At 33.1% G+C, this 26,818-nt stretch overlaps 1 protein-coding gene across 1 annotated transcript in view; it reads left to right on the forward strand.

Annotated features, from left to right (window-relative positions):
• The window catches only part of LOC129231572 (spartin-like), a 37,661-nt gene extending 17,573 nt beyond the window's left edge, over positions 1-20,088 (forward strand). The window contains exons 5-8 of the mRNA XM_054865933.1: positions 1,847-2,041; positions 9,971-10,132; positions 15,628-15,718; positions 19,893-20,088. Of these exons, the coding sequence (XP_054721908.1) occupies positions 1,847-2,041; positions 9,971-10,132; positions 15,628-15,718; positions 19,893-20,064 (620 nt within the window). The 3' untranslated portion in view covers positions 20,065-20,088. The remainder of the gene's footprint in view (positions 1-1,846; positions 2,042-9,970; positions 10,133-15,627; positions 15,719-19,892) is intronic.
• The last annotated feature ends 6,730 nt before the right edge of the window (positions 20,089-26,818 follow it).

A 26,818-nucleotide genomic window follows, 5' to 3' on the forward strand; every position in this document is an offset into this window, starting at 1 on the left:
ACAACTTAAAACGTTAAAAATACTGCATTTTATACAAATATACGTAATGAATTTCAAGTAGAGCAAAGAAAGAAAACCATTATGATTGGTAACGTAAATCAGGGAAATTTGGTGAACTTAATCAGGGAAATCAGGGAAAAGTCAGGGAATTTTTTTTCACAGTTCCTGTCGCCACCCTGTTTTATTCTTTTTCATATGGGGGATATTGCAGCGGGATTTCCCGTTTGTTCTAGATGGGTAGTTAGTTTTTTACACTTAATATCCGAGGACGCTTTTTATTCTTTGAGTACGGCTGAAGGAACAAACCATCAAGTGCGGGAGAAAAAATAGTTAATAAAACAACTGTTCAGTAGGCATTAAATAAATCAATTGTAATAAATATACGCATTCTGACACCACTCAGCTTAAAGCATTTTCTTTTTACTTATTTTTTCAATAAAACGGTTCATACACTTGATAGTTTATTGAAATTTTTTAATATTTCAATTTATAAAGTTTGAACAGAGCAACGTCTGTCGGGTCCTCTGGTAAAAAATAGTGTTGATAAAGTGTTCTTGTCATTTCAAGCACAAAAAAGTCGATGAGGGACCTGTTGTAGTTAATTATGTATGCTTAATTAATCGCAACAGGAAAAAAAATAGCTTCCTACTGTAAGTTTCTTTTTAGGCTCAAAATGATGAAAAAAGCATTTTTTGAATCGTGATTTATCGAAAAATTCTAATGAAGCTTAACTTAGATTGTTTATTTTTACTAACTTAAATCAATATACTAGAGCTTTTAGAAAAAGATCATAAATGCCAAATTTTACTCATCTGGGGAGAAAAAAACTAGCTGCATCTCAAGAACAAAACTTTTCGTAGAAAAAAATATAACAGTTTGCGAGTGCAGAATATAGGTACTGTAAACTCTCTATAATCGGCGCCGGATTATCCGCGGGTCTTTTCACATTTTTTTTTCTTAGCCGTTATTTAATGTTTTTTTAATAAATGATTGTTTTATTGTTTGCTTATATATATATTTTGCATTTAATGTTAGTAGATGCAATTGTAGCATTATTTTTAGGTACAATTTAAATGTATTTGTGAGTGTTATTCATATTTTTTAGTTATTGTATGCACTAGTATTGTTTTTAACCTATTATTCGTATTCTCCGTGATTTTCGCTTATTCGCGTCACTCTTTTCCGCGAGTAATCGGAAGTTTACTGTACATAACATAGGCACCATACTAAATTAACGAATGTGAAAGTTGGCACTTTTCAGGAAGCCAAACACTGAATATAATTTTTTCCACCTGACGCGTTTAGTTATTAAGTGTAAAAAAACTTGTTTGAAGTAGTTGTAACCAGTAGCCCTTTTTGAATACTACAGCAAACCTCGAATTTGAAAAACATAATTTTTCACATTTGTTGATTTAGCATGGTGCCTAGGATATTCTCTGCATCATGCTAAACTAAAGAATGTGAAGAAAAGCGAATCACGTTTTTCAAACTCAATAGTTTGCCATGGTACTCAAAAAAGGCTATCTACTGCTTAACTACTACTTCAAACTATAGTTTTTTTACTCTTAAAGTTATCTATAAAAATGAAAACATTGAAAATAACTAAACACATCAGGTGGAAAAAATTGTATTCAGTGTTTTGGCTCTCCTAAAAAGTGCCAATTTTCACATTAGTTAGTTTAGCATGGTGCCGACAATATGACCTAACAAATTTTACCAAAATCAGAAACTGTGTGGCGTGTCCCATTTGTTAATTGAACACAGAATGGCCTATATTGTTTTTCGAAACCATCATCAAAACATATTCTGCATCCCTTACCTTAATGTCTCTGTCTCTCTGTGTCAGGTGCGGAGTACATCTCTGCGGGGCTGGTAAAGGGAGCAGCCCTGAGCAGCGACCTCATCCACCGGGGAGCCTCCAAGGCCAGGGAGAAGATCAGCCCCGAGGACAAGCCGGTGGCCGTGGACCCCAGGGTGCGGCAAGGACTAGTCATCGCCAGGGAAGCCTCCGGGGTGGCCCTCAAGGCCACCGGGTTCCTAGGTAACTCTTCTTTATCAATGAATGCATTTGTACTAAAAAGTACACTGCCATGTGCAGGTAAACGGCAGTATCTACAAAAATGAGTTTTTGAGATATTTGAAGAAACGCGTTTTTGATTTCTCACAAACATCAATAAAACATTGAAATTTGATTTTAGGCTATTCTACACTGGTGTGCAAAAATTAAGGACGAAGTCGAAAAATTAGCATATCAGCTGAACGAAGAGGCAGAGCCGACAGAAAGACCAATCAGGAGATTAAGTAAGGTGATGTACGGTAGCACATGCGCAGATATGCAGGCATACGTAATGGGGAAGTGTCTGAGTAGTATAAAGCATGTTGTCAGTGTAAGATCAGTATTTCTGGCAAAGAGATTGCACGCTGTATAGCAGTTAAAATCACACCGAATTGCTGCCGCAGTGAGAAATGGCGAATAATCAATCTGTTAGACGACATCTGGACGCTTTTACCCGAGGTCGAATCATTGGGAAGTTGGAGGAAGGCCGCAGTGTGACAAGTGTGGCTGCAGAGTTCAGAATTGCTCACAGCATCGTTTCACAACTTTGGAGACAATTTCAAACTACAGGAACAGCTATCCGGGGGTTCAGTAGTAGTCGTCCACGAGGAACCACACCTGCAGATGACCGGTATATTGTCTTACAGGCCAGAAGAAACAGGTGGCAGACAGCGGGAGAAATCGCTAGACACACGACACAGGCGAGTGGACGACCGATATCGCGTTTTACCGTGGCTAGAAAACTGCACGGTGGTTGTCTGTTTGCATACGGTGTGTACCTCCAGTGCCTGCCCATCGGAGAAGGCATTCTCTGTGGTGCCGGGAACACTGGAATTGGAGAGAGAATGAATGGGGACGAGTACTCTTTACAGATGAGAGCAGATTCAGTCTGAGTAGCGATTCTCATCGCATACTCATCTGGAGAGAGCGGGGAAGCAGCAATCATCCCTCGAACATCATTGAAAGGGACAGGTATGGAAGTCGCGGTGTTCTCGTTTGGGGAGGCATCATGCTTGGTAGTCGTACAGACCTTCACATCTTCGACGCAGGTTCAGTAAACGGGACCCGTTATTGTAACGACATTCTTCTTCCATATGTGCGTCTTTTTAGAGGCGCTATAGGTCCGCAGTTCCTTTTCATGGATGACAATGCACCATGTCATCGCACACTAGCTGCCGAACAGCTCTTAGAGAGTGAGGATATTGAATGTATGGATTGGCCGGCACGATCTCCGGATCTCAATCCCATCGAGCATGTATGGGATTTTCTAGGCAGACGCTTGGCAGCTCGTACCTTACCACCAGTAACGATTCAGGAGCTTCGATTGACGCTGCAAGACGAATGGGCAGCAATGCCTCAACAACTCATTGATACCCTCATTCTCAGCATGGGCAGACGCTGTGAAACCTGCTTAGCAGCCGGGGGAGATCATATCCCCTACTAAAGACCGGATGTTTCTTGCTAGACACCCATCACAGGGATGCTTCGGTGTTCAGTCGCATTGCGCTCCATGCTACTTTTTCAATAAAGCTTCTTTTTATCCCTCTGATTTCTCTTTTAGTAAGTGTTGCTTACATTACACATGTCCTTACGTATTGTGGATCTTATGGTATAAAATGTGTTGATTTGGAAAGCTTTTGTACAAAGTTATATTGAAAAAACCGTCTCATCCTTAATTTTTGCACACCAGTGTATATCTCAAAGTATTTTTTGGGCAGTCCGTTTCATTTTGATTTTGCAATCAAAATTTTAATTAAAGCAGATACTGCCATTTACCTGCTCTTCACAGTAGTAATTTTTATGCACTTTTTACTGGTAATCAGCAGTAACTGCACAATGTACTATTAAATTATCAATAATGGCAAATTCAACATAATACGGAGAAGATATGTCAGTACGAAGTATATTTATTGCAAAGTGAATAATATATTTTATTTAAAAAAATAAATACTGTGTATACACTTGACATAAATTTAATATAAATAAATGAAATGAAACTTAAAAATAAAATAAAAATTTATTTTACACAATTATTTTTACGCCATTATAAAAATAAATTAATAAATATACATGTGTATATATATATATATATATATATATATATATATATATGTATGTATGTATACGTATGTTGGTTATAAATTTATTATTAAAGAGGACATAATCTGAATAAGGTATCCACCTACATCCACTTGATATAAATTTAATCCAAAATACATTACTCCTCAGATACCAGATATACTTGCTGATTTAAACAGTCCTTGCTACAACAAACTCATTTTTGTGTTTTACCTTTTTAAACACTGAATAGAAAAAAAACTTCAGTAGATTTTTTTTTTTTTTTTGCGCATCTACTAAATTTTCTGTCATGTTTCTTCTTAATTGGAATTCTTAAAGTCGCGGAGGAAGGGGGGGGGGTGCAGACATAGAAGTCTTCAGTTGAAAATTATTTTTTAGGAAATCAAATTCCTTGAACTGATTATCTTCACGATCCACTTTGTAAAAGAGATTCCGAGAACCTCGGTGAAACTCAACTTTAACAATGTCCTCTAGGTACGGTCTTGACATGGTTTTCAGTTTCCACTGAGATTGTACTGCAGGGAAACCATGGAAGTCATCTGTAGTCATGCTGATGACAGTCAATTTGTTGTTGTTTGAGGAAGCCACAACATGTCCAAAATTGTGAAAATCAAATACTTTTACTCAAAATTCAAATACTGACAACGAATAGTCAACAAGGCATGTGTTTTGATTGCTTACGGCATTGTTGAAAACTCTTTAATGTTCCTGCGTTGTCACTTGGCAATTAGAAAATTCTTTAGGCATTTTTAAAAACTACGACAAATCGCTTAATGTTCCGCACTTTGCAATAAAGCAATAAATCTCCATGAAAATTTAGGCAAAAGAAATGCTTCGTGTGTTAACAATAGCTCTCATTGAACTACTAAAAGTGCAACAGCTTAGTATATATTAAAAATTGAAAAATATCGTCCGCGACAGAACAAAATAAATGGAACACAATCGTTCTGTTGCTACACGTTTATTTATCATCTGCCAAGCATTACTTGTGTTTACTCTTATGTTATTTTCTATAACTGTACATTAGCAAAAACTAATTTTGTTTTATTGTTTTTATAACACAGATATGAAGAATCAAAGATTTTTTTTAAAAATGTTTGAGAGCTGTGAAATTATAAAACATTTTCTTTGACTTTATTTGAACTAAATTATGATTATTTTCCCCAAGTATCTCTCCCTTTTAAGTATCTCTTGCGCGCTCAAGGACGAGAGATGATAATTCTCAAATTTTGCCAAATGATAAAATACGACCTGGCATGCATACCTACATCTAATGAGAAGCAACTAAGAATTATTTTTAAAAATGCATTATTTTCTCTGAATTTGCCGAATCAAGGAAATTTTTGAGAGGTCACACAATGATCTCCCATCGGGGCGTTACTGCTTGCGCTTAGTTGAGCTAAAAAGAAATCGCAAAAACCGTTTATGTGCCTTGGTTCAAGTTTTGGCGCCGATTCATTTATGTTCCATTCTCCGGACAATGGTTATGGGCAGGTATAGAGCAGTAAGTACATACTGCTGATTACCTGCATAATGTAACGATAATATCAGTTACTGCTAATCTCCACTGATAAAAAAAAATGCTTTTATTTAGCGCTAACCAAATAAACATGTTTGCACCATAAAACTGAAGAAATATAGATTTAAAAAATTCAAAAAAAAAAAAAGAAAAGAAAAAAGTTTGCAGTTACCGCTATTTACCCTCCCAAGGCAAAATGAACATGGGCAAAAAATTTCATGAAAACCCAAAATTTTGCAGTTACTGCCATTTGTCTGCCCACGAGAGAAAGTTTCCATTCTGCCGTGGGCAGGTAAAGAGCAGTAAGTACATACTGCCAACTTCCTGCAAAATGTTGCTAAAAAAGCAGTTACTGCTAATTACCACTCATAAAAAAAATGTTTTTTTCTGCCGCAGCCAAATAAAAATGTTTGTACCATAAAACTATAGTAATAAAGATTTCAAAATTGCAAAAAAAATGAAAATCGAAAAATCTGCAGCTACTGCCATTTACCTGCACACGGCAGTACAGTCTGACCACTTATGATATGTCAGGGCAAATATCCTAGAGCAAGAGCCTCTGAGCGCCAGACCTACGTCATAGTATTAAGTCCCAACATTTTTCTGCATAAAGACATCACAGCAAGTAAGAAAGGTTCACTATTATTTAAGCTGAGTTGTGCTAGCTTTGACAAGGAAACAGGTTGCAAAAGTTGCGTCGGAAACCAAGTCATTCCATGTCCAACAACCTCTTTTTATGTACTGATATCTCTGTAAAGAATGTTCATTTCATTCATATATCTGATTATGACACATCCATCTTGTATGCAGAAATAACACTTTTAAAACTTCACTTAAAAATGCAACAAAAATCTAATTTAAGTATTTTTTGAATGTAATTTAGACATTGATCATACTCACCGACTGATTCGTTTCGGTTGTAGAAAAATCGGAGGTGGACGAGAACGTCGCAGTGTCAGAGTCTGATACAGGAAAGCGGGATATGTTTCTATTGGATTTGGGTCCATCAGTTTTTTTTTTAACTTTGCAAAAAAGGACAACATTGTTTTGTCCCCCAAAAGCTTCATCATTTTTGTTATAGATGGTCCTTTTTTAACAAAATGCAGCTTTTTCCAGCACAGTTTCCGTCTAATAAAGGGGGCTAATTTACAGAAACTCTCTTATAATGAGGTTTCGCGCTAACACGAAACTAAAATTTTGCATTTCTTGCCTGACACAAAGTCCAAAACACTGATTTAAACTAATTAACTATTCACAGCACATTTACAAATAAACTTAGCACGAACAAAAACAAAGGTGACTAAAAATCACAGCAGAAAGGAATAATAATTTACAGAGACTTCATAAAAAATAATTGCAAAATAAAATGTTTTATCAGTTGAAGCAATGCCTTACAGCTCTGGAAATATCGTCCATTAAATTTCTTGCATAAAAAGCGATCAGGTGGCAAACACTTCTTTGTTCTTTCAGTTTACTGACGCATGAAAACAGCGCTGTAGAAAAACTGCCTCAAGCAAAGCTATATGAGCCGCTCAGAAGCCAATGCGGTTAAGTCCATTTTTTGATATTTTCTGAGTTTTGGAAATTTTGATGAAATAAATAATAATCTTCTTAGTTATTAAAGGATTTACTCATTGGTTACTTTTTTCTAGGTTAGACAGCCCTTTTTTTAATAACTTTTGAATATATTATATAATAATTTCAGAAGCCATTGTGAATAAGTCCACCTTTTATCAATATTTTTTTACATAAACCCTGAAATAAAAGTTAAATTATTCTTCTTTCGATATTTGTTGGCAACACTGAAAAACAAGAAATTCATAGTAACTTTAACTGTCACCTTCTAATTAGAATTATTTGAGTTTTATGCATGTGCATCAGAACACAAAAATATTACGTTGAAGTGTTTGCGAAAATTATTGTGTTATCAAAAACATTAAATAAATTTTCTTTAATAACTGTAAAAACTCTGACTTATTAAAGTAATAAAATAGATTTATTGTAAGGGTATAAAAACTAAAAATGTCAATGGAAATAGAACACAGTGAAAGTGAAAGTGATGCGATATTTCATTCTAATTCAAGGAGAGTTAACCGTATTGATTCTGATACATTGTCAGATAACGAAGATACAGAAAATCATCAAATAACGGAAAAGTTGGTAGAAAACACAGCGGGAATCCTGGAAAATGATCGAGAAATGTTGAGAAACAAAAAAGGATACAAGGTAAACAATATCAAAATAGAAATACAAGAATAATTCCTGCAAAGAAATTTGATAATAAACCTTTTAACTGTTTACGACTTTGTAATCGCAAGATAACCTTTTATCAAAGAAAACAGGCGAAATTTTTTTACAAGCTTAATGATCATCATAAGCAAAATATATTTTTAAGTGGGTTAATTAGAGTCCATGCTATCAAAAGACAACAACCCAGGAATAACACCAATGGACCAAGATCTCAGTCTTTTGAATATTTTATTAGACTTAACGGCCAAGATGTTGGTGTTTGCAAAAAATATTTTATAGAAACATATCAAATAAGTAACGGGCAACTATATAATTGCTATTCAAAGGAAGATCTGAAGGCCCACCGGGGGCAACATATTCCAGGTAATAAAATAGATGATTCCCATGTAAGAAAACATATAAGTTCCTTTCCTGCTATTTCAAGCAATTATACAAGTCATAATCCCAGATGCAGATACTTAAATTCAGACCTTTCTATTGTAAAAGAAAGAACCCTTTCAGAGTTATAGAAATGAATTCACAAGAATTTCTTTCCACAATACCATTGGAAGAAGCTGCTACCAGCAGAAAAAAATCACCAAGTAGACTAACAGTCAATTGGCTTAATATGAGATGAATAAAATTGGAAAGGTCAAACCCAAGCAGCATTAAGTTCAAACATAATTTTGACGAGGTTGACACCTTTCATGTAATTGATATGTAAAAAAAAAAGGTAGGCCAGTAAATTAAAAAAATATAACTCAACCTATATTATATCCTAATGGCAGAACAATTTCAAGAGGAACAAAAAAAGACATCATATGTTTATTAAAGTCTATACCTCCAATGAAACACGACTTTTACAGGACATTAAGGACAACACGTGGAGATCAAGATTTACATTTAAATAACTCGGAAGATGATGATGGTTGTTATGATGAATAAACATAAAACTTATGACAAAATAAATGTTATTTTATTATTTTTACATAAATTTCTTATCTGTTACAGCTGCCAAAAGGTATAAGTCCTAAAATTTTTACGATGCTGTCATTATTTCAATAAATACTTACATTTTTATTTACACATCCTGTACATATCTTGTTTTTTTGCAAAGTTTACACCTCGAAAAAAGACTGAATACACTTTTCCAATTAAATTAATAAAACAAGAATTTTAAAAACTAATGTATCAAAAAACATTACTTTTCTCAATTTTTGTGTTTTGGACTTAACCGCATTGGCTTCTGAGTGGCTCATATATCAATAGCATGTGACATGTTATGCCACAAAAAAAAAATCAAAAATTATTTCCTTTCTCTTATGGTTCCGTTCAGGTTTTCTTTTTCAAGCAGTCAATTTCACTACTCGAACACAATAAACCTAATAACAATTACAAAGAAATTTTGCAGATTCCAGGGAAGGGGGAGGTCGCGACCCACATGACCTCTCTCCCTTCCTTGTATCCACCCCTTAATGTAATGCCCAAAAAATATTGAATTTAAAAAAAAATTCTATTCCATATGGTTTTGATCAAGTTTTTTAATTTTTTCAAGCAAACACTGAAATAGGTTTACAGTTTTGGGGGAGGGGGGGGGTCATGACCCCCTGCCCCCCTTTTTTATCCGCCACTGGAGCCCATTTGATGAGAAATTTGGTGTCGGGATTTTCTGCTATTGACATCAGCACCTTTATGGTAACACAGAATGGATGCCGTATCAGATCATCGCACTAGTACTGCAAAAAGACTATGGTCCTTCATTAGCTCCTTTGAAAAGGGCTGTATTCTATGCAGTTTTAATGTTTCCGATCATCACTCGTGACAAAAATCATATTTTTCAATGCCGAGCAGAGAAGGAGATTGCAATCTATGCCATGAAAAATTACTTAAATATTTGAGTGAAATATTATCAATACATTAATCAAATGCATTTTATTCTTTTATAAACGTTGACTAGAAGGAAAATGCTATTTCAATGCCATCAGTTAAAATAGTATTTCTTGATAACTCGCTATGATTTGTTACAAATTGCCTGAACTTCCAAAAAGATTAAGCAAAAGAGAGCTAAACTCGGATTGTTTTTTCAGTCAAGAAGCTGGGAGACTTGACTGTCGCTCTGGGCAAGCAGCTGGCACCCCACATCCGAGAGCAAGGGACAAAACTGTTGACTAGCGCCTTCAAGAGAGATCCCAAAGATGCCCAGGACACCATGGATGGGGTGCTCACTGTTGCAGCAGGGGGACTCCAAGGTAAGAAAACTGTTCACTTTTGCAGATTCCATGACTGCCGCAAGTACATCTGCCCTTTGTCCCAAATATGTATTCTGTGAATTTAAAGTTGCTGCAAGGAACATGTTCTATGTTTTGTGACATAACCAATTAGGAAAAAGAAAATTCAACCACTACATACAAAGAAAAAATATCAGTCTGGGGTTGATCCAAAGTTTCTTTCTTCTTTTTCTTTTGTTTCTACTTTATGGTGTGTTATAGCAAAAAGTATCACTTATACTTAAAATATTTTTATGTGTACTCAGTTGAATCTTTGATCCTTCGCTTAAAGGTCTTCATGAATTGTACTCTCTGAAACAGGGTAGAAAACACCACTAGTGGTGTTGAAAATCATGTCTGACTAAGGGCATTGAGAATTCTTCAAAAATATGATGTGGCTTGTGCATTATTGCATATCAGCTTAACCTATCACAAACCTTAGTCTTAAAATTTTTGGTAGTAGATCTCGGATCTGTGGTAGTTGTATTCAGTGTTTCAATGGTTTAAATCAATTGATTGATTCACAAACTGAAAAATCTGCTTCAATCATCTACCAAAGTGGATGCAAAAATGTATTACTTGCAATCACAAATTGTTTGTTACTCTCACTTGATTGCAGTTGATGCTTTGATTTTTGAACCTGGGCCTCTGCGAGCACCACTGTCCGCCAGCCTCTGTGAGCGGGACCTCATCCTGGTTGGTGGCATCCTTGCCCCACACATACACCACCACCCAGTGGGAGAGACATGTTCACGGAGGAGCATGTATTATATTTAAAAGTTAATTTTAAGTCATTTTTTTTATTTTGGCTGAAGAAGAACATTAGCTAAACTATAGTGCCTAGAAAGAGTAGTGTGCCGATCGGCGGGGAAAAAGTGAGGTCAGATCTGAGGAAAACCCAGGTGGCGCTGCACTCGAGTAGTACGTTATGCTCCTCAATCAGACTCGTTTTGAATCAGCGATTGCATGCTGATTTCGCTGTTTAAAAGCCCCGTTTTTCTGATTAAACTTATTTCTGCACAAAAGACAAATTCTGTAATAAGTGCTAATTGTTACATGGGTATTCGTTTATTTTTTGAAGCATATAAAATTACCTTATTACCTTATTATAAAACTACCTTACTTCAATGAAAATAGTAGACTATAAGGGCCAATTCATAAAATACGTAAGGGTCCCGAGGAGGAGGGGGGTTGGAAAAGCCTCTACGTACCTTACTTGGGGGGAGGGTCAAACTCATTCTTACATAATATTTTCCAAGTCGATATTTCACATTAGAAATTGCGGGGTCAAATGATTTGGCAGAGATTATGTTCCATTTGCGTCTGGAAGGTAAAAAACGTGTTAGGATAAGATGTTTTTTTATTTGTTTTACAAAGAATTTATAGTGTAAAATATAATAAAGGAGTCGCATTGCGTACGGCATGTTTTATTTGTAATTAATATTCCATCAAAAAAAAAGTCGTAAAAACATTCAGTTTAGATTTTTTTCAGTAACTATTTCTTCACGCAAAAGGTTTAATTTAATAATGTGGATTTAATAACGATTCCAGTGATATAACGATTCAAGATTTGTTATTTTATCATTTTGAAAACGAAATGGAGTCTTACATAAGAATGGGGGGGGGGGATTCTTACGTACCCTTACATGGGGGAGGGGGTCAAAAATTGCCAAAATCATCCTTACGTAATTAATGAATGGCCCCTAAGTATTCAATAACAGCGCGTCTCTTATTCTCTACTAATAATAAAGCTGAATCTCTCTGTCTGGATTTTTGTCTGGATTTCTGTCCGGAATTCTGTCTGGATCCCTGTGACGCGCACAGCACCTATACCGTTCGGCCGATTTTCATGAAATTTAGTACAAAGTTAGTTTGTAGCATGGGGGTGTGCACCTCGAAGCGATTTTTCAAAAATCCGATTTTGTTCTTTTTTTATTTTTAAATTTTAAAAACAGTTTCCGAAGCAGAATTATTATAAGATGGACGAGTAAATTACGAAATTATCCTGACGTGGAATCGTAACATGGGAAGAGCGAATGAACATTGCCAATTGGCGAGAAATTCATCATCCATTATTTGTAAATATACAGGCTAATCAAATGACCTTTTAATTTTTTCCTTCGGGCAAAGTCGTGCGGGTACCGCTAGTTACAAAATAAAACTGCATCTAAATTCTTGAAGCTAATTAAAATTATCAGGGCTTCTCAGTCTGAGTCGAAGAGTCGGAGTCGCTTGAAAACCTACCGACTCTGACCTGTTTTTTTTTTTTTTTAAATTTTCAAGGACTTTCCTTACATTAAAAAAATAATTGGGCCACTTGCTTCGATCACATATATAACTACATACTAATTTGCAAATAACTGCAATTGGCAAACAGCTGGCTTGATTATTTGTTGAATTTTCGGTAATACTCATCAACGTCAAACTGCTAGTTTGCTTATTTTTACAACGTTCTTTAGAACTTGTCAGCAAACGGTTTTGTTGCCGATAATTCTCGAAATAGAAGTAGTTTTTGAATCTGACGCTATCACTGTCAAAAAAAAGTATTTACGTATCTTTATCTTTTATCTCATATGTAAAATAGCGAAAGAAATGTATCCTTAAAAACTAAAAACAAATGGAGAACCTCCTCGTCCCTCTCCTTTGTCTAACATTGCTTATGATATCTTAAAAATGTTCTTATAAAAGGAAGCGCAGCTTCTGAATCTCAATACCCTTAATTAGAAAACAACATGACAGTGTTACAATTAAAAAATCTAAATAAGTAGCGATCAAAAGAACATTGTGATACATGTTTTTGGGCGCAAAAAATATTTTCCCGTTGTCGATATATGAGATTTTAAAGCCTATAAGAATTTTAAGAAAAACGAGTCTCGTTGTTCCAAATTTAGCGAGTTTCGATGGGGACAGACATCTTTCTCACGCTCTGTAGATATGGATGTCCTGCCACATGCAGAGGAGGAAATCGTCTGTGAGAAATTGGTACCTTCAGTCTCTCGCCAAGTGTTTAAATTTGCCACTTTTCTTAAAATTTTGGGAGACTTAAATACCTTTTATCTCGATAACGAGGGACGCGATAACAATAATAATTATTAATTTAAATTTTAAAAAGCTGAAATTCAAGAAAAAAAACTTTTATTTTAAATATAATTTACGTGCTCGTGAATTCCGTTTGTCCGAAAGTCTTATGGTCGGTCACTTACAGTTATATGAATGGGGCTTGAGTCTCCCAAGTGGCATTAAAAACAACAAACGGCGCCCTAAGCCATCTCGATTGATAATACATTTGCCTTAAAATATAAGTATCAAACTTTCAGAGTCAATTGTGTAAAATTTTGTTTTGAAAGCATCCTTGTCTTTGTGTCTACAAATTGATAGACAACTAATGTATTACCCTTCAGTTATTTCTTCTCATCTTTAAAAAAGCGATTTTTTTTCTTTTCGACTGACGATTTTTATTTATCTGTTTAAGCCTCGTGATAATAAACTGCACAACAATTTTTTGCGTTAATTCATTTTGATGTTGTAAACAATCGACTTTTGGGATTTTTGCTGGATTGATGAAACTAATCATATCCAAAATGCTATCACAATGTAATTCATTGATGCTGAAACAATGAGTAAATTCCATTGCAACTTTTACGATTGGACGCAGCAACGCAAGCATCAATTGCTAATTTTTGCTTTGCTGTTAACTGTAAAGGTTTCGAAAGTTTCGCCTTATTCTTAATTTCCTTAACTTTTAATTTGTTTGATAAATCCATTGATTTTTTTTTTTCAGACGGTAAGTTACTTGATGCATATTTTTAATTTTTTTTCGCAACCATACTTCTTTGTAAATTTGCTATATTTCTTTTGTTTTTCAGAGCTTTCTGTGTCAACAAATATTTACGTTTCTTTTTACAAAAATTACAACTTAATTTTTCACTCAATACAAAACCTTGACATTTACAGTGTCTTAAAGATGAACCATCAGCAAAATATTCAGTTCGTTTCATTACAGGCAACACAAATTTGAATTCCTCTGGTGTACCCATCCCATTGCACACGATTCTAGCGTCAACGTCAATAAAAAGTTTTCTGACATCAGATACTGATTTAAGAACAGGATAATCTACTTTTACACTTTTGACTAAAATAGTAGCATTGATTTGTAAATTTTCTTCTACTTCAATAATGATCTTTTTATCGTCAATATTATTTTCCACATAATTTTAAGTATATACAAAAACTACAATATTTGGAGATTTTTAAAATTTCATACAAACCCAATATTCGTTAGGCAAATTAATATGCACAATTTCATTTATAATAGATTTATATGTGGTTATTTCAGTTTCATCTGTGGAAAGATCAAGTTTTATTTTTTTCAAACAGGGAACATTTTTCTTAACTGCATAATTCCTGATGGACCTTTGCTTTGGTATTTTTTTAGTAAAGTATGTTGGCAGATCTGGGAAAATTGTCGGAATCGCCTCATCTTTCAAAAAAGGTTTTCCTCGAGGAATCAAAGCTTCCTCACCATTTATAATATGCTTATAATGCGTTTCAATAAAATGTTTTTCGAAATGCAGAGCACAAATTGAGCAATATTTATCAAAAACTTTATCTAACTTGGGAATTAACGAGTTCCCCTTCTTTAGTTTTTCTTCATCTGCTGGAGCTTTAAAAAGCGAAACTTTTTCTTTGCATGTTTTGTATCCACTTTTGCACCCTGGTACGAAACAAGATAAAGCTTTATTTCTTCTAATATTAAACTTTGATGCCTCCATTAAAAGCCTTAAACGCTGTTTCATGAAATATTCACGAAATAAAGATAAAAAAGAGAAACGCGGAACTAAATTGTAACAAAATCCCGCGTCTGCTAATGTAAACACCGCGAAATTGAACGTACACCTCGACCCCACTGCCCTCTAGCGGTTTTCATACATTTTGTCTTCAAGAATCGAAGGGGGAAAAGCGCCGATCGGCACACTATTCTTTCTAGGCACTATAGCTAAACAGAAGCACTTCAAATGTTGATAGGAAAGTTATGTTCAGAATTGTTTTACATTTTTAAAAGTCCTATAAGGTTTTTATTGCATTATATAAAGTCTTTGCTTTACTTCATTTCTTTTGCATTAATACATTTTAAACTGAATTAGTATAAAATGATGGGTATGATGCAGTTGTTGAGAAACCAAGACTAAAAAAAAGGAGTTAATTTGAGATTTTATGTCAACCATCTTTGTTTTCTAGATCTGATAGAAAATTTTGTTAACTTTTCATTTTTTTTTACTTTGCTCTCTCTCTCTCTCTCTCTTTTTCTTCTCTAAAATTTGTAATTTTTACTGCTGCAAAGCCTCAACCTCATTTTCCCTGCTACAAATCTGGCTGACTGAGTGGGGCCTCTGATGCTGACTGTAAAGATCTAATTCTCATGCTTTTTGTTTTGTCGTCAATCTTTACTCATTCACATATTTGGTCTTTTCATTTAGGCTTTTCTACTGTGTACATGGGACTAGAAAATGCAGCCAAAACTTTGGCCTACAGTCTTAGCTCAGAAACTGTGAATATCGTTGACCACAAGTAAATATATTTTGATGTATTTCTCACCAATGATAGTGATCTGTGTTCTTTTTTATCAGCAACTTAATGAAAGGAACATTAACTTTTTAAAGGAATGTGATCTTACATGCCTTCAACAAATTTATCTATTTAGAGCTTAAAGCCATGGCTCTTTCAAAGTGCTCCATTTTAAATGAGCTGTTTCCTAATAGTCAATTTGTTAACAGTGTGCTATTTTTTTTCTCTTTAAAATTCTTTGGGGGGGGGGGAATTGTCAAAATATAGAAAAACGCTTTAGTAATAATAAATGTCCTTTTTTTTCACAAGGTACTATTTTATTTTAATCATCTAACATGACAGAAGTAGAATTATTTCCTCTTGATCCCATTCCCTGCCTCGGCCAATACAGGGTTGGCTGCTCAGTGTATGTTAAAACTGCTGTGGCGGATGCAGGCTCATTGCAAGAAAATGGTTCCTAACTGGCTTCGACCATCCTGTATCATCACAGCGTTTCTAGCAGTTTTTGTTTTGGCCGAATGTGTGTCGGGATCCTTCCAGGGGCAGAACCCTGTTATTTCTGTTCTCTGTTGGGTTCTGGTGCTTTTAGGGGAGCGATACTCAAGCTCTTTTCCTTAGTCAAAAGGGACGTAACTTATAATATTTCAAGAAACTGTTGTTGTAATTTATTTTATTTTTCTAAGATTAGCCTTTCATTTACTCTTAGATGATACATGTGTAATGCTTTAAATAATCAGGCAAGATATTTTTATCTTTCCTGATCATGGAAGCTTTATTTCTCAGCCTTCTGGCATTTGAACTCATGATGAACAAGTGAAAATATTTCCTTACAGTTACCAATATGCTTGAATAAAGCAAAGAAACTGAAATATTTTTTTTCTTGTTAACAAAGACCCACCTTTTTATAAAGCATCCTTCACTTAATTTATCATAATCCTCAAATTTTATAATTTACTAGCAAAAATACCCGACGTTGCCTGGGTTAGCAATAATTATGCGAAACAATCGTTACCTGCATTTGTTTTCTGCTTTAAGGGAAAGAACTTAAAACACATCTTTTTGACGTGATTTAAAATCTAGCTTCTTCCTTGCTCATAAAACTAAAGTAGCAGTAAGTAAAAAGAGCAAAATAGTATTCATTTAGAAACGAAAACACGAAATTTAAGCGTATACAAATTTGAAGAATTTCCGAAATATGAAATTAAACTTCACATGTTTAAAAAGATTTATCAGTTAATACTTTTTTTTTTTTTTACATGGAGTCTCTTACCTTCTCTGTATGTCTATTGAAGAACAAACTGTTTGAAAAAATGTAGCCGCGCGCCCGTGATCCCCTTAAACTTGCTTTAGTTATTTTGGAAAATTTCAATTATTGTGGGTTCTTGGTGCGATTTAAAATGTTACCGAATTTGCATGAATCGTTTTGGGATACCTTCGATGATGCTCCTTCCATCTTTTCTTACTTTGTAAAACGATATGATATTAATTTTCGTTACAAAGATATTATCGCCAGGTGCTGAGATACTTTTGGTCACCATAAAATGGCGCTAAACAATTTCATCCGAAATGTTTCCAAAATAAGTAGTAAAATTTGGCGATGGTTTGAATTTGTGCACAAAGTCACATTAATGGAAGTTTTTGTGCTGTTTATGGATTTGCCTAATTTAGTTACTGGATTATTTTACAATAAAAAAAGTTTTTAAAGATTCTTTGATTGACGATATTTTGTTTACATGGTGAAAGCTGACAAACATTATTACATAGTCTTTGACTTCAAAAACCGCCAAATGCATCCGCTACTGAAATCTTTCTGCATAAATTTTGGCAAGGTTTCTGCTGTTAGATTGGATAATGATTAAAAAATCCAATCAGCACAAATAATTTAAAAAAACCCCATTAATTACACTAAAGTTCCGTTTAAATAGAAAATAATCAACCAAATCTAGTTATTATTAGCCAATCTTGGGGGAAAAAACGTTACTTTAAGATTTGACTTGAGAAAAGCCTCAAACAGTCAGACGAAACACAAAAACAATTCTAACTATGAACTGGGAGTTGAGATGATACACTAAATAATGAATTGGGTTGAGGAAAGCCTTCGAACATGGAACAAAAAAAGCTCATAACTCGTTTTTCATACAACTTAGAACTTTCTAACTGATGCCATCTTCAGCAGAAAAATAAGCGCTTTCGATGGACACATAATTTTAATATGTGCACGTATTTTTTCACCGTCATATTGGGGCATTTATGCGAAAATTTGGACAAATTAGAATAAAAAAGGAACTATCAATCATATTTTTTTCGAACTGGTCTACAAACCTCCCCAGTACCAAAAAGAACAAACGGTGAAAGTTTCAGCCAAATCTGCCGAGTAGTTTCTGAGATCTTAGGGAACAAATTTACCAAACTCCATTTATATATATATAGATTTTACACAATATTTTTTTTTTAAATTATCTTACATATTTTAATTTGTATGAGTATGTTTTACGAATTAAAAAAAAAAATTATAATTTGTTTACGATGCTTTTATTCATTTATGTACTATTTTTATTATTTTTTTATTTACTTTTAAATGATTTTTTCAAGCTTAAATTATAACTTTTTATATTTGCTGCCCCCTTTGATGAATTTTTAGTGAAACGTTTTTGAATCTTTTTACTTTCAGAAACAAAATTATTATGACCGCATTAACTATGTGTAACAGTTGACCATTCAAAACATAAAATATATACAAAACCAAAAATGAAATAATAATACCTTCAATTCTTTTGTTTAATGTGTGCTTTACTCATACAAAAGGAAACATTCCTTTTCTCCCCTTCTTTTTCAGATTTTAATGGTTGTCTTAAAATAACTCCAATGTTTTAATTGCACCTTCTATGAGATTTTTAAAAAAGAAATAAAATATTTAGTTTCTTACCAATACTTAAATTACCTTAATTAGTAATTCTATGAAAGTAACTAAAATTTACCTAAGTATGTTTTAAAAAAAAAGAAGAAAAAACTGACTCGATTTCAAGCAAGTTTTCCTTTTTTTTTTCTTCTGAAGTATATCACATGTTCCGAAACATAACAGTAGTAGAGCCTGCTTTGAAATTCCTCTCTGATTTGAACTGTATTGTTGTGAGAAAATCATGTGGAAGAGTTTACCACAAGGCACATGACTTTCTAAACGCCCTTTGAGTGGAACTAATTTGCTCTGATGTTTGTAAAAAAACACTCCTTAGGGGAATGGACCTCCCAGGATTTCTCTGTTATTCCTCTCTCAGCCAGGGGCTTTTAGTTGCATGCACCGAAATATTCTTTAGGGAAATGGGGGATTAGCCGTAGCAACTGATATCTGGGCACTCAGACAGGATTTAAATACCCAGGAGTTACGTAAAAGAACCGACCAGGAAAGAGATGCTTCTGTGTTTAATGTGGTTTTGAAATGCCACAATGTATCAAAAGACATAGAAGAATATTTTTTACCCTCTTAGAAACTCATCCACACACTTAAAGCGTATTCAGTAAATTACCACCCATCAGCCAGGGCTAAAGCAGAAATACATGAAATACACTGCCAGCTCAGTCATTTCCAGCCGAGGACTACAGTTTCGTGTTTGTACATTCAATTCTCTTGCTCTACCAGTCAATTGTTTGAAGAATGTTTTGTTGATGCCTTTTGAAAGATAGATCATCTTACAGTTAATAGTTTTGATTTCTTAGATTAAAAAAAAATGATACACTAAGATAGAAGCTAAAAGAAAAATAAATCAATGAAATAATTAGTATTATAAAAATTAATGATTTACATTCTATTTCCTTGTATTTTTGTTTCATTATTTAATCCAGTGGTTCAAAACTAATAAACCCAAATGATTTTTGAATGCAAGCTCAACAGTAAAAATATTAAAATCCCGATAGCAAAATGGGGAGAAAAGTTCTATTACAATGTATCAAAAAGCAACTCCGTTTGTTAACTGCGGCATGCGCGTTAAGGGTTTTTGAGCTGATCATATAGTGTTATAAAGTTTGTTTAAAAAAATTACTTTCATAGCGCCAAAATGTCACTAAACTCGTAAATATGGCACATGTCCTTTTTTCCCTCTCTAACCATTTTAAAGAATGGACTCGAATGTGGTGAAATGACGGGGAAAATAATCCATTTTACCTATTCTCCCTTTTCCAGGTATGGCAGCGAAGCCGGTGAAGTGGTGGGAAATGCAGTCTTTTCCATCGGCAACCTAGCTCTTACGACACACAACCTGCACTCCCTGGGGCCCAAGTCAGTGGCCAAGAGGACCGCCAAGGATGCTGGCAAAGCTGTACTCAAGGATTATGTCGAACACCAGCGGAAGTGAAGACTCATTCATTTTGTGCCTCATTTGAAAGCACACATAAAAGTCACAAATAAAAGTAATTTGAATCATAATGGGAAGGGAAATGGTTTACTCCTGGACTAAAAGAATGGTTCAAAAAACCCTTTGGAGCAACAATGGTGATTTTTTTCATTTCTGAGAATGATGCATTCAACTCGCGCAAATCTGAAAACTGAAATTTCCTCTAGTGTTTTGTATGTACTCCGTGCAGTTGAAGTTGGTCACTGTTGACATAAATTGCAGTTTCAGTTTTGATTAATATGGAAATTATTGACTAGGTACTCTTAAATTGATTTTGCAATAAAATTATTTAAGGAGAAAGGTAATCTTTTCACATTTTTTTATGTTTAAAATAACATCTAATACATGTCTTTTAAACATAACTACAACTTGGCTGTTTGGATGATTTTCTATGAAATTCAGCTGAAAAGAAAAGCTTTTCCAATTTATTGTTCAAAATTAATAATTGAGTTACTATCAATATGTTTACTAAAATCTAATATCAAAATATTCTGTATCCTCTGCACAATCTAAAAGTTCAGCTACTTTGGCGTTAGCAAAAGGTATGTTCTTTAATATTTCCTGTTTATAAATATTGTTCTTATTATTTCATAAGGTTTAGGTAAAGGGTTTTATCTGATTTTGAATGTTTATTTTTCATAAAAATTTTGTTTTCATAATTTTTTGTCAGACCATCTTAAAATATGACCGCTGCTACATTGTTCACATGCAATAAACATGGCGTATTGTAGAGGTCTGCGAATAAGAGGGAGTTTTGACTGTGTTAGATATTTTGAAGGGCATGATTTTTATTCTTTTTTATGCGTCTCAGTATTAGCACCTTGTTAATATGATGTAGTGCTGAAGGCCATGCTTATGATAGCATTTGCATTGTAAAACCAATATAATGTTCATATGAATAACAAAAAAGATATTTCTTTAACCGGTGTACTTGCTGCATACATAGGATTGCTGAATTTAAGGTAAAATTTACTTCTGACTGAACTAGAGTTTTTTTTTAGAATTGAAATCATTGCAGCTAAAAAATTTCAATATTCAGTCCGCAGTAAGTGCCATGCTTTCTACAACTTTCCGTCCATCGCTTATCTACTTAAACCACTATAGCCAAAAGTGGTATTCTGTATTAGCAGCTGTCATGGTTTCACAGTAACTGTATTTGAGGTTATTGCTATATTTCATGGGACCTGTGGCAGACACTTCTTTAAAAGATGTGAAATTGAGGAAATAGAAACGTATTCAAATGCTTTAAGCTTGTAATTACTTTAATATTTAAAATATAATTATGAGACTCAACCTATGCATACAGAATTACCCTAGAGCATCTAGTTTACGCCTGTAGAGTTTTTTTTTTTTTTTTTTTTTTTTGTAACAAGTTGGAGTTATTGCCCGAATAAGTGGATCATGACAGACCTTGTGTCAGTATTTATTACCATACTGTGATTGGCAGTTTGGCCAAAAGTTCAAGGGTTCAACAAACCCTTATTGTTGTACCCTTGGTTTGTTTTCGTTATTATTTTTTGGTGAAAATTAATGATCATCTAATGATGTATCTTTTTTATAATTTGTGTTATATAAAAGATTTGATAAAAATTTATTTTCATCAAAATCGTTAGAAACTACTTATGAAGGGTAATTAAATTTGAGTGATGCACGATAGATAGCTAGATACATGTAAAACATATATGAATGCACATAATATTATGTGTACTGTAGTTTTCTAACTTTTTAAGGAAAAGTTTTAGTGTTATAAACTGATCTTGTTTGTTTTTGTTATTGTTATTTTGTGTAGCTCTTAATGTTAATTTTTAAAAGTGTATAGAGTTTAACTAACTACTGTTTCCTAATGTTTAGGAACTGTGAGTTGAGAGAGAAAAATGAGCTTGAAAAGATATTTTTCCATTTTTACATGGAGCTTAAAATGTAGTATGAGAATCCACCAAAAGTGCACTTAAAAACTTCTTACCTTACACATTAGATTTCAGAGGAGAAAAATAATAATAATAATGTGTGTTGTTAAGTTTTTTAACTGCATCATATGACTTGAAAAGTTTGAGAGGAGATTTTCTTCCATGACATTCATTTGCTTATAAATAGGGGAGAGTGTTGTACCTTGGGGACTGCTATTTTCTAAGAATCTATTTTTAGCTGCCATGTTTTTGTAATCTCTAATATTAACCTTCACCACTAAATGGTGCCATAGTAAAAATCAGCATCAAATGAGTAAAATTGACAATTTTGCAGGAGAAAGAAAATTTCATGACCCCAAAGTAAGTATTTTCTTCATTTTTATTTCATTTTCTGTCTTTATATTTAAATTTAATCAACTGAATTCTATTTTATTATAAAAGAGTACTTTAAATATTGCTTATAAGAAAATAATGATAGTGCACATAGATTGACCACTATTCTGGTTTTTCTTAAACCACGTCTTGATTGTACCTTGGGGCAGCCTAACATTTTGTACCTTAGGACACATTCCAAGGTACAACATATGCATGGTTCTTAAAAATTAAGATATGTTTAGGAACATGGAACAATGTTCTAATCTTATGTAGTCTTTTAAACACATTTAATGTTAGATAATAATTCATAATTAATTATTCACAATTTATTTCACAACCATGAAAAAAAAATATTTTTTTGTTTTCTGGTGCAAAATTGTTCGAGTATATGGCAGTTTCCTGAATCATAAAGACTTTCCTATAGTACAATAGGTTGTGTCCCAAGGTACAATAGGATGTTGTACCTTGGGACAGCTGGGAACTTCTACTTTAAATGTCTGGCAATATTTTATTTTAAAACTGTCTGAATTTTAAAAAATATATTGCATAGAAGTACGTTGGGGTATTTTAATGTGACTTTAGATTTTAAATTTCATTCAAATAATGGGCATTAAAAATTAAAATATGAAAAGTGTCCCATAGTACAACACACTCCCCTATTCATTTTGCTTTTCACCATTCATTACACCCTAATCTCCCTATGTAAACCATCATTTTCAACTTTAATTTTCAAAATGAAATTAAATGTGAATCAGCAATGTGCTAAAGAAAGAGAAAGGAAAAAAAAAAGCTCTAACATTGTTGTAATGTCAAACTGGTGTTAAGTAATGATGGGTTGATGTAGAAAAGGAGTCGATCATTGATTTCTGAGGGTTTCTTTCATTTATTGTTTCCTTGTGTGATCTAACATCAGGAAATATGCAGTGATCTTTTAGTTTTTTCCAATTTTTTTAAAGTGATTTTGTTGATACATGACAAAAGTTCAAAATAAATTATCGTTAGTTGTGTTTCGCAACTGTACGTTTTAGTTAAAGAACTATGATTTCACATTCTATCATCATTCTTGATGCCTAACTGTTATTTTAAAAAATATAAAAAAATGACCATCGTAATTTTGTTACTGCTCATATATTTTTATTAACTTTATACATTATAAATCATTATTTCTGTTTGTAAGATTGGAACTTGCTTTTTCAAATGAATATCTCCCCCCCCCCTCCCCCAAAGCTTTAAACAATGAGGCCAATCCTTTGCCATTGTTGAACTCTCTTCTCTTACATTTTGTCAGTCCCAAGATTTTCCAAGTGGGACATATTTTTAAAAAATGTTTTTATTTTTTTTTTTAAATCTTGAAGCAATCACAAATTGCTGGTAAAAAGGTATTAGTTACGATCAATGCCACTACAACAAAATATGTTTCAGAGAATTTTTTTATTTTTCGATTTAAGTACTACTACATTGTCTGAATTCCATTGCAATAAATGAAATTTACAGTTCGTTGAAGTTTGGTTTAGTGGGATTTCACTGTATTTAAGATCCACACATTGTACATTCTTTTTTTTGTTTTGAGGGCAGTTGTGACAAATGGCAAATTTTGCTTGAAATTTTTTTTTTTTGCATTAATGTGTAAGATTTCTTTTTAATTACTTATGTTGTCATCTCACAACAACAGTTGGATATATTAGTGTTGTTTCAAGGCTTAGATATTTTACTAATGTTCTGAGGCAATGATGTGTCAATGTACATAGAGATACTCTTGAAACAAGAGATAAATTATTAATCTTTGCTTTTTGTTGAAAAGCTTGGTTTTCCAATCAATTTAGACATTTATGAGAAGATTCCCTGTGCCAGTTTTAACTGTTTTGTGATGAGTCTGAAAGGTTCAAAAATCTGTTTGCTGAAAAACATTTTACCACTGTTCTTGCAAACACATTTCCTTGATTTGGTTATGATGGATCTGATTCTGATCACTGATCAGAAATGTTATAAAGTTCTTACTGTTCAGATAAAAGGCTGGTGTAATTTACTGATCTTTCAGGAATTAAATTTTCAGTTAAGAGTTATCAGTGTCAAATTCTGTGATATCTACATCTGTATTGAAGAAATTTGAGTGCTTTGATCTTTCGGCATCAGTAGATTCAAATTCTTCAAGTTTAATTTCAGCATTTAGATTTACATACTTTAGGTTTTTTTTTTTTTTGTATATATATTTGAATTTTTAAAACTTGGTTTCAATAGTTATGTCTTTAAAATGTTGAGATGATTTTGATATCTGCAATAAACTAAATGTTGTGTTATATATAGTGTTGAAGCAGCGGTAGGCAACCCACTAATCACAATCAACCGGTTGATCTCAAGTGCGTTTTCCGTCAATCCTTACAACATTCTGGAACTTTTTTCTTTTTTTTCAGAGTACCATAAAAAAAACCATTATTTTTGGTAAAGAATTCGATAGAACTTCTAAAATAAGAGTTATTCAAAATACTTCCAGAACTTTTTATTATTGCTGGAAACTGGAAGTGTCCTAACTTCTAATATTTAAGAGAAATATATATTTATTTCTTAATTTTGCTATTAAAAAATGTCCGCAAATGAAGAATGAATTTACAGATTACACTTGTTTTGAGTGTTTTACACATTTTAATTGCTTTGGACAACATTTTTACCAATGTCACAGAATGGGGAGATCCCCCCCCCCCCATTCCAAGTCGATCTTGGCGCTCGCCAAACTTTGAAAGTAGATTGGCACAGAATTTAGGTTGCCAATCGCTGTGTTAAAGAGGTTTTAATGAAAAATCCACTTTAAAAAAGCACAAACTGTCATAGAACAAAGGGCTGTGAATTCATATTTCAAGGCTGCAATCGAGATTTTTCATCAATGCTAAAAGTGCCTAACACCCAACAAGAAAATCATAAATGAACATACACCAACCAAAAAACACTGGCATTAATACCAAATGGGTCAGATAAATTCCAGTGTCTTTTGGTTGAAGTGTGGTCACTTATTACTTGTTGTGTATTGAGCATTTTTAGCACTGATGAAGAAGCCCCATTACAGCCTTGAAATAACTATTTGCAGCATTTTCTTAACTATTTGTACTTTGTTTATGTTTTTTTTTAAAATCATATTTATCATAAAGTATTTTTGATCTTTTTATTTAACTGGATACATGGTTTAAAATAAAACTTAATGCCATTTGCACGGGTTCTAGTAATATATAAACTAATGCCTCGCCTGTGCCTGTAGTGTTTGATTTTCTTTAAAATGAACATTCCTTTTTAAATTTGTCAAAATGAAACCAATGCTTCGGTATTGAAATGTTTCATTACTTGTTAAATTTTTATTGTTGATGGTGCTAAAATTTTAAAACATCAGAAGTAAACAAGATTTGTTGTTTGAAGTTTAGACATTGAAAAATATGTATGCATTGATTTAAGGTATACATCAAGAGTACTTGTTGATATGAAATTTGGTATATATTTTATTATTAATTGGGTTATAATACTAAGTTTTTATTTAAATTATGTTCAATTTGGAGTGACATGCTTGTTATGTTTGTTTCTTTTTTTATGAAAAATAAATATGTTTAACCATAAACGCACGCTGTATTTTATTTATAAAATGTTTGGTTTTGCTTTTTCTAAAATATTTCACAAAAGTGTTCTTTGATGTAGATGTTTGTGAATAAGTTTTAATCGTGAGTGGCTGATTTCAGGGCGTTACTGAAGTTTTGTGGAAGAGCATTAATCTTAGTAAAACTACATTTTAAATTTAGATAACAAATGTTCATTTTGATTGAAAAAATTATGCAGGAGATATTTATCTTCTTGATATTCCAAAAATCTGTTAAAATTACAAGAATTTGAACTAGAATAGTTTAATGAAATACATCCAGTTATGAATTGAAACACACATATTTTGTGTTCCTATTGCCTATAAAAAAAAAGTATTAAAAAATGTAGCAGTAGTGTTAGCTAAGAATATTTTAATGAAATATATTACTGACAAATTTTATTTCATCTGTGAATTATTTTCCACTCATTACTTTTCTTTAAAGGAAATGCTATTTATGTATGCTAAATACAAAAAGGTGCAGTTTATAAAAGGGTTTATGTAAGAATTGTTTTTATGGAACTTCCAGTCCCTATAGCTGCTGTTCTTGTCAGAGCTACCTTGATTTAAAAAAAGTACCTGCTTATAGTTTCTTAAAAAGGAAAGAATTTCACCGTTTCTATAGAAGTAATTTAGGCAAAAATTTCTTTTTAAAAATGGTGAGTATTTGTAAATAAGAGGTTTGTACAGAAAATCATCATCCATGCTTTTATGCATCTCAGATCAAAACTAATGTTTGAAATTATAGATTTTTTTTAATTTATAATATTTGCACTAAAACGTGCTAACAAATGTGTTTGTTTTTCAAATACAGTAGTGG

Source organism: Uloborus diversus, chromosome 1 (assembly GCF_026930045.1).
Source record: "Uloborus diversus isolate 005 chromosome 1, Udiv.v.3.1, whole genome shotgun sequence".
Classification (NCBI taxonomy): Eukaryota; Metazoa; Arthropoda; class Arachnida; order Araneae; family Uloboridae; genus Uloborus; species Uloborus diversus.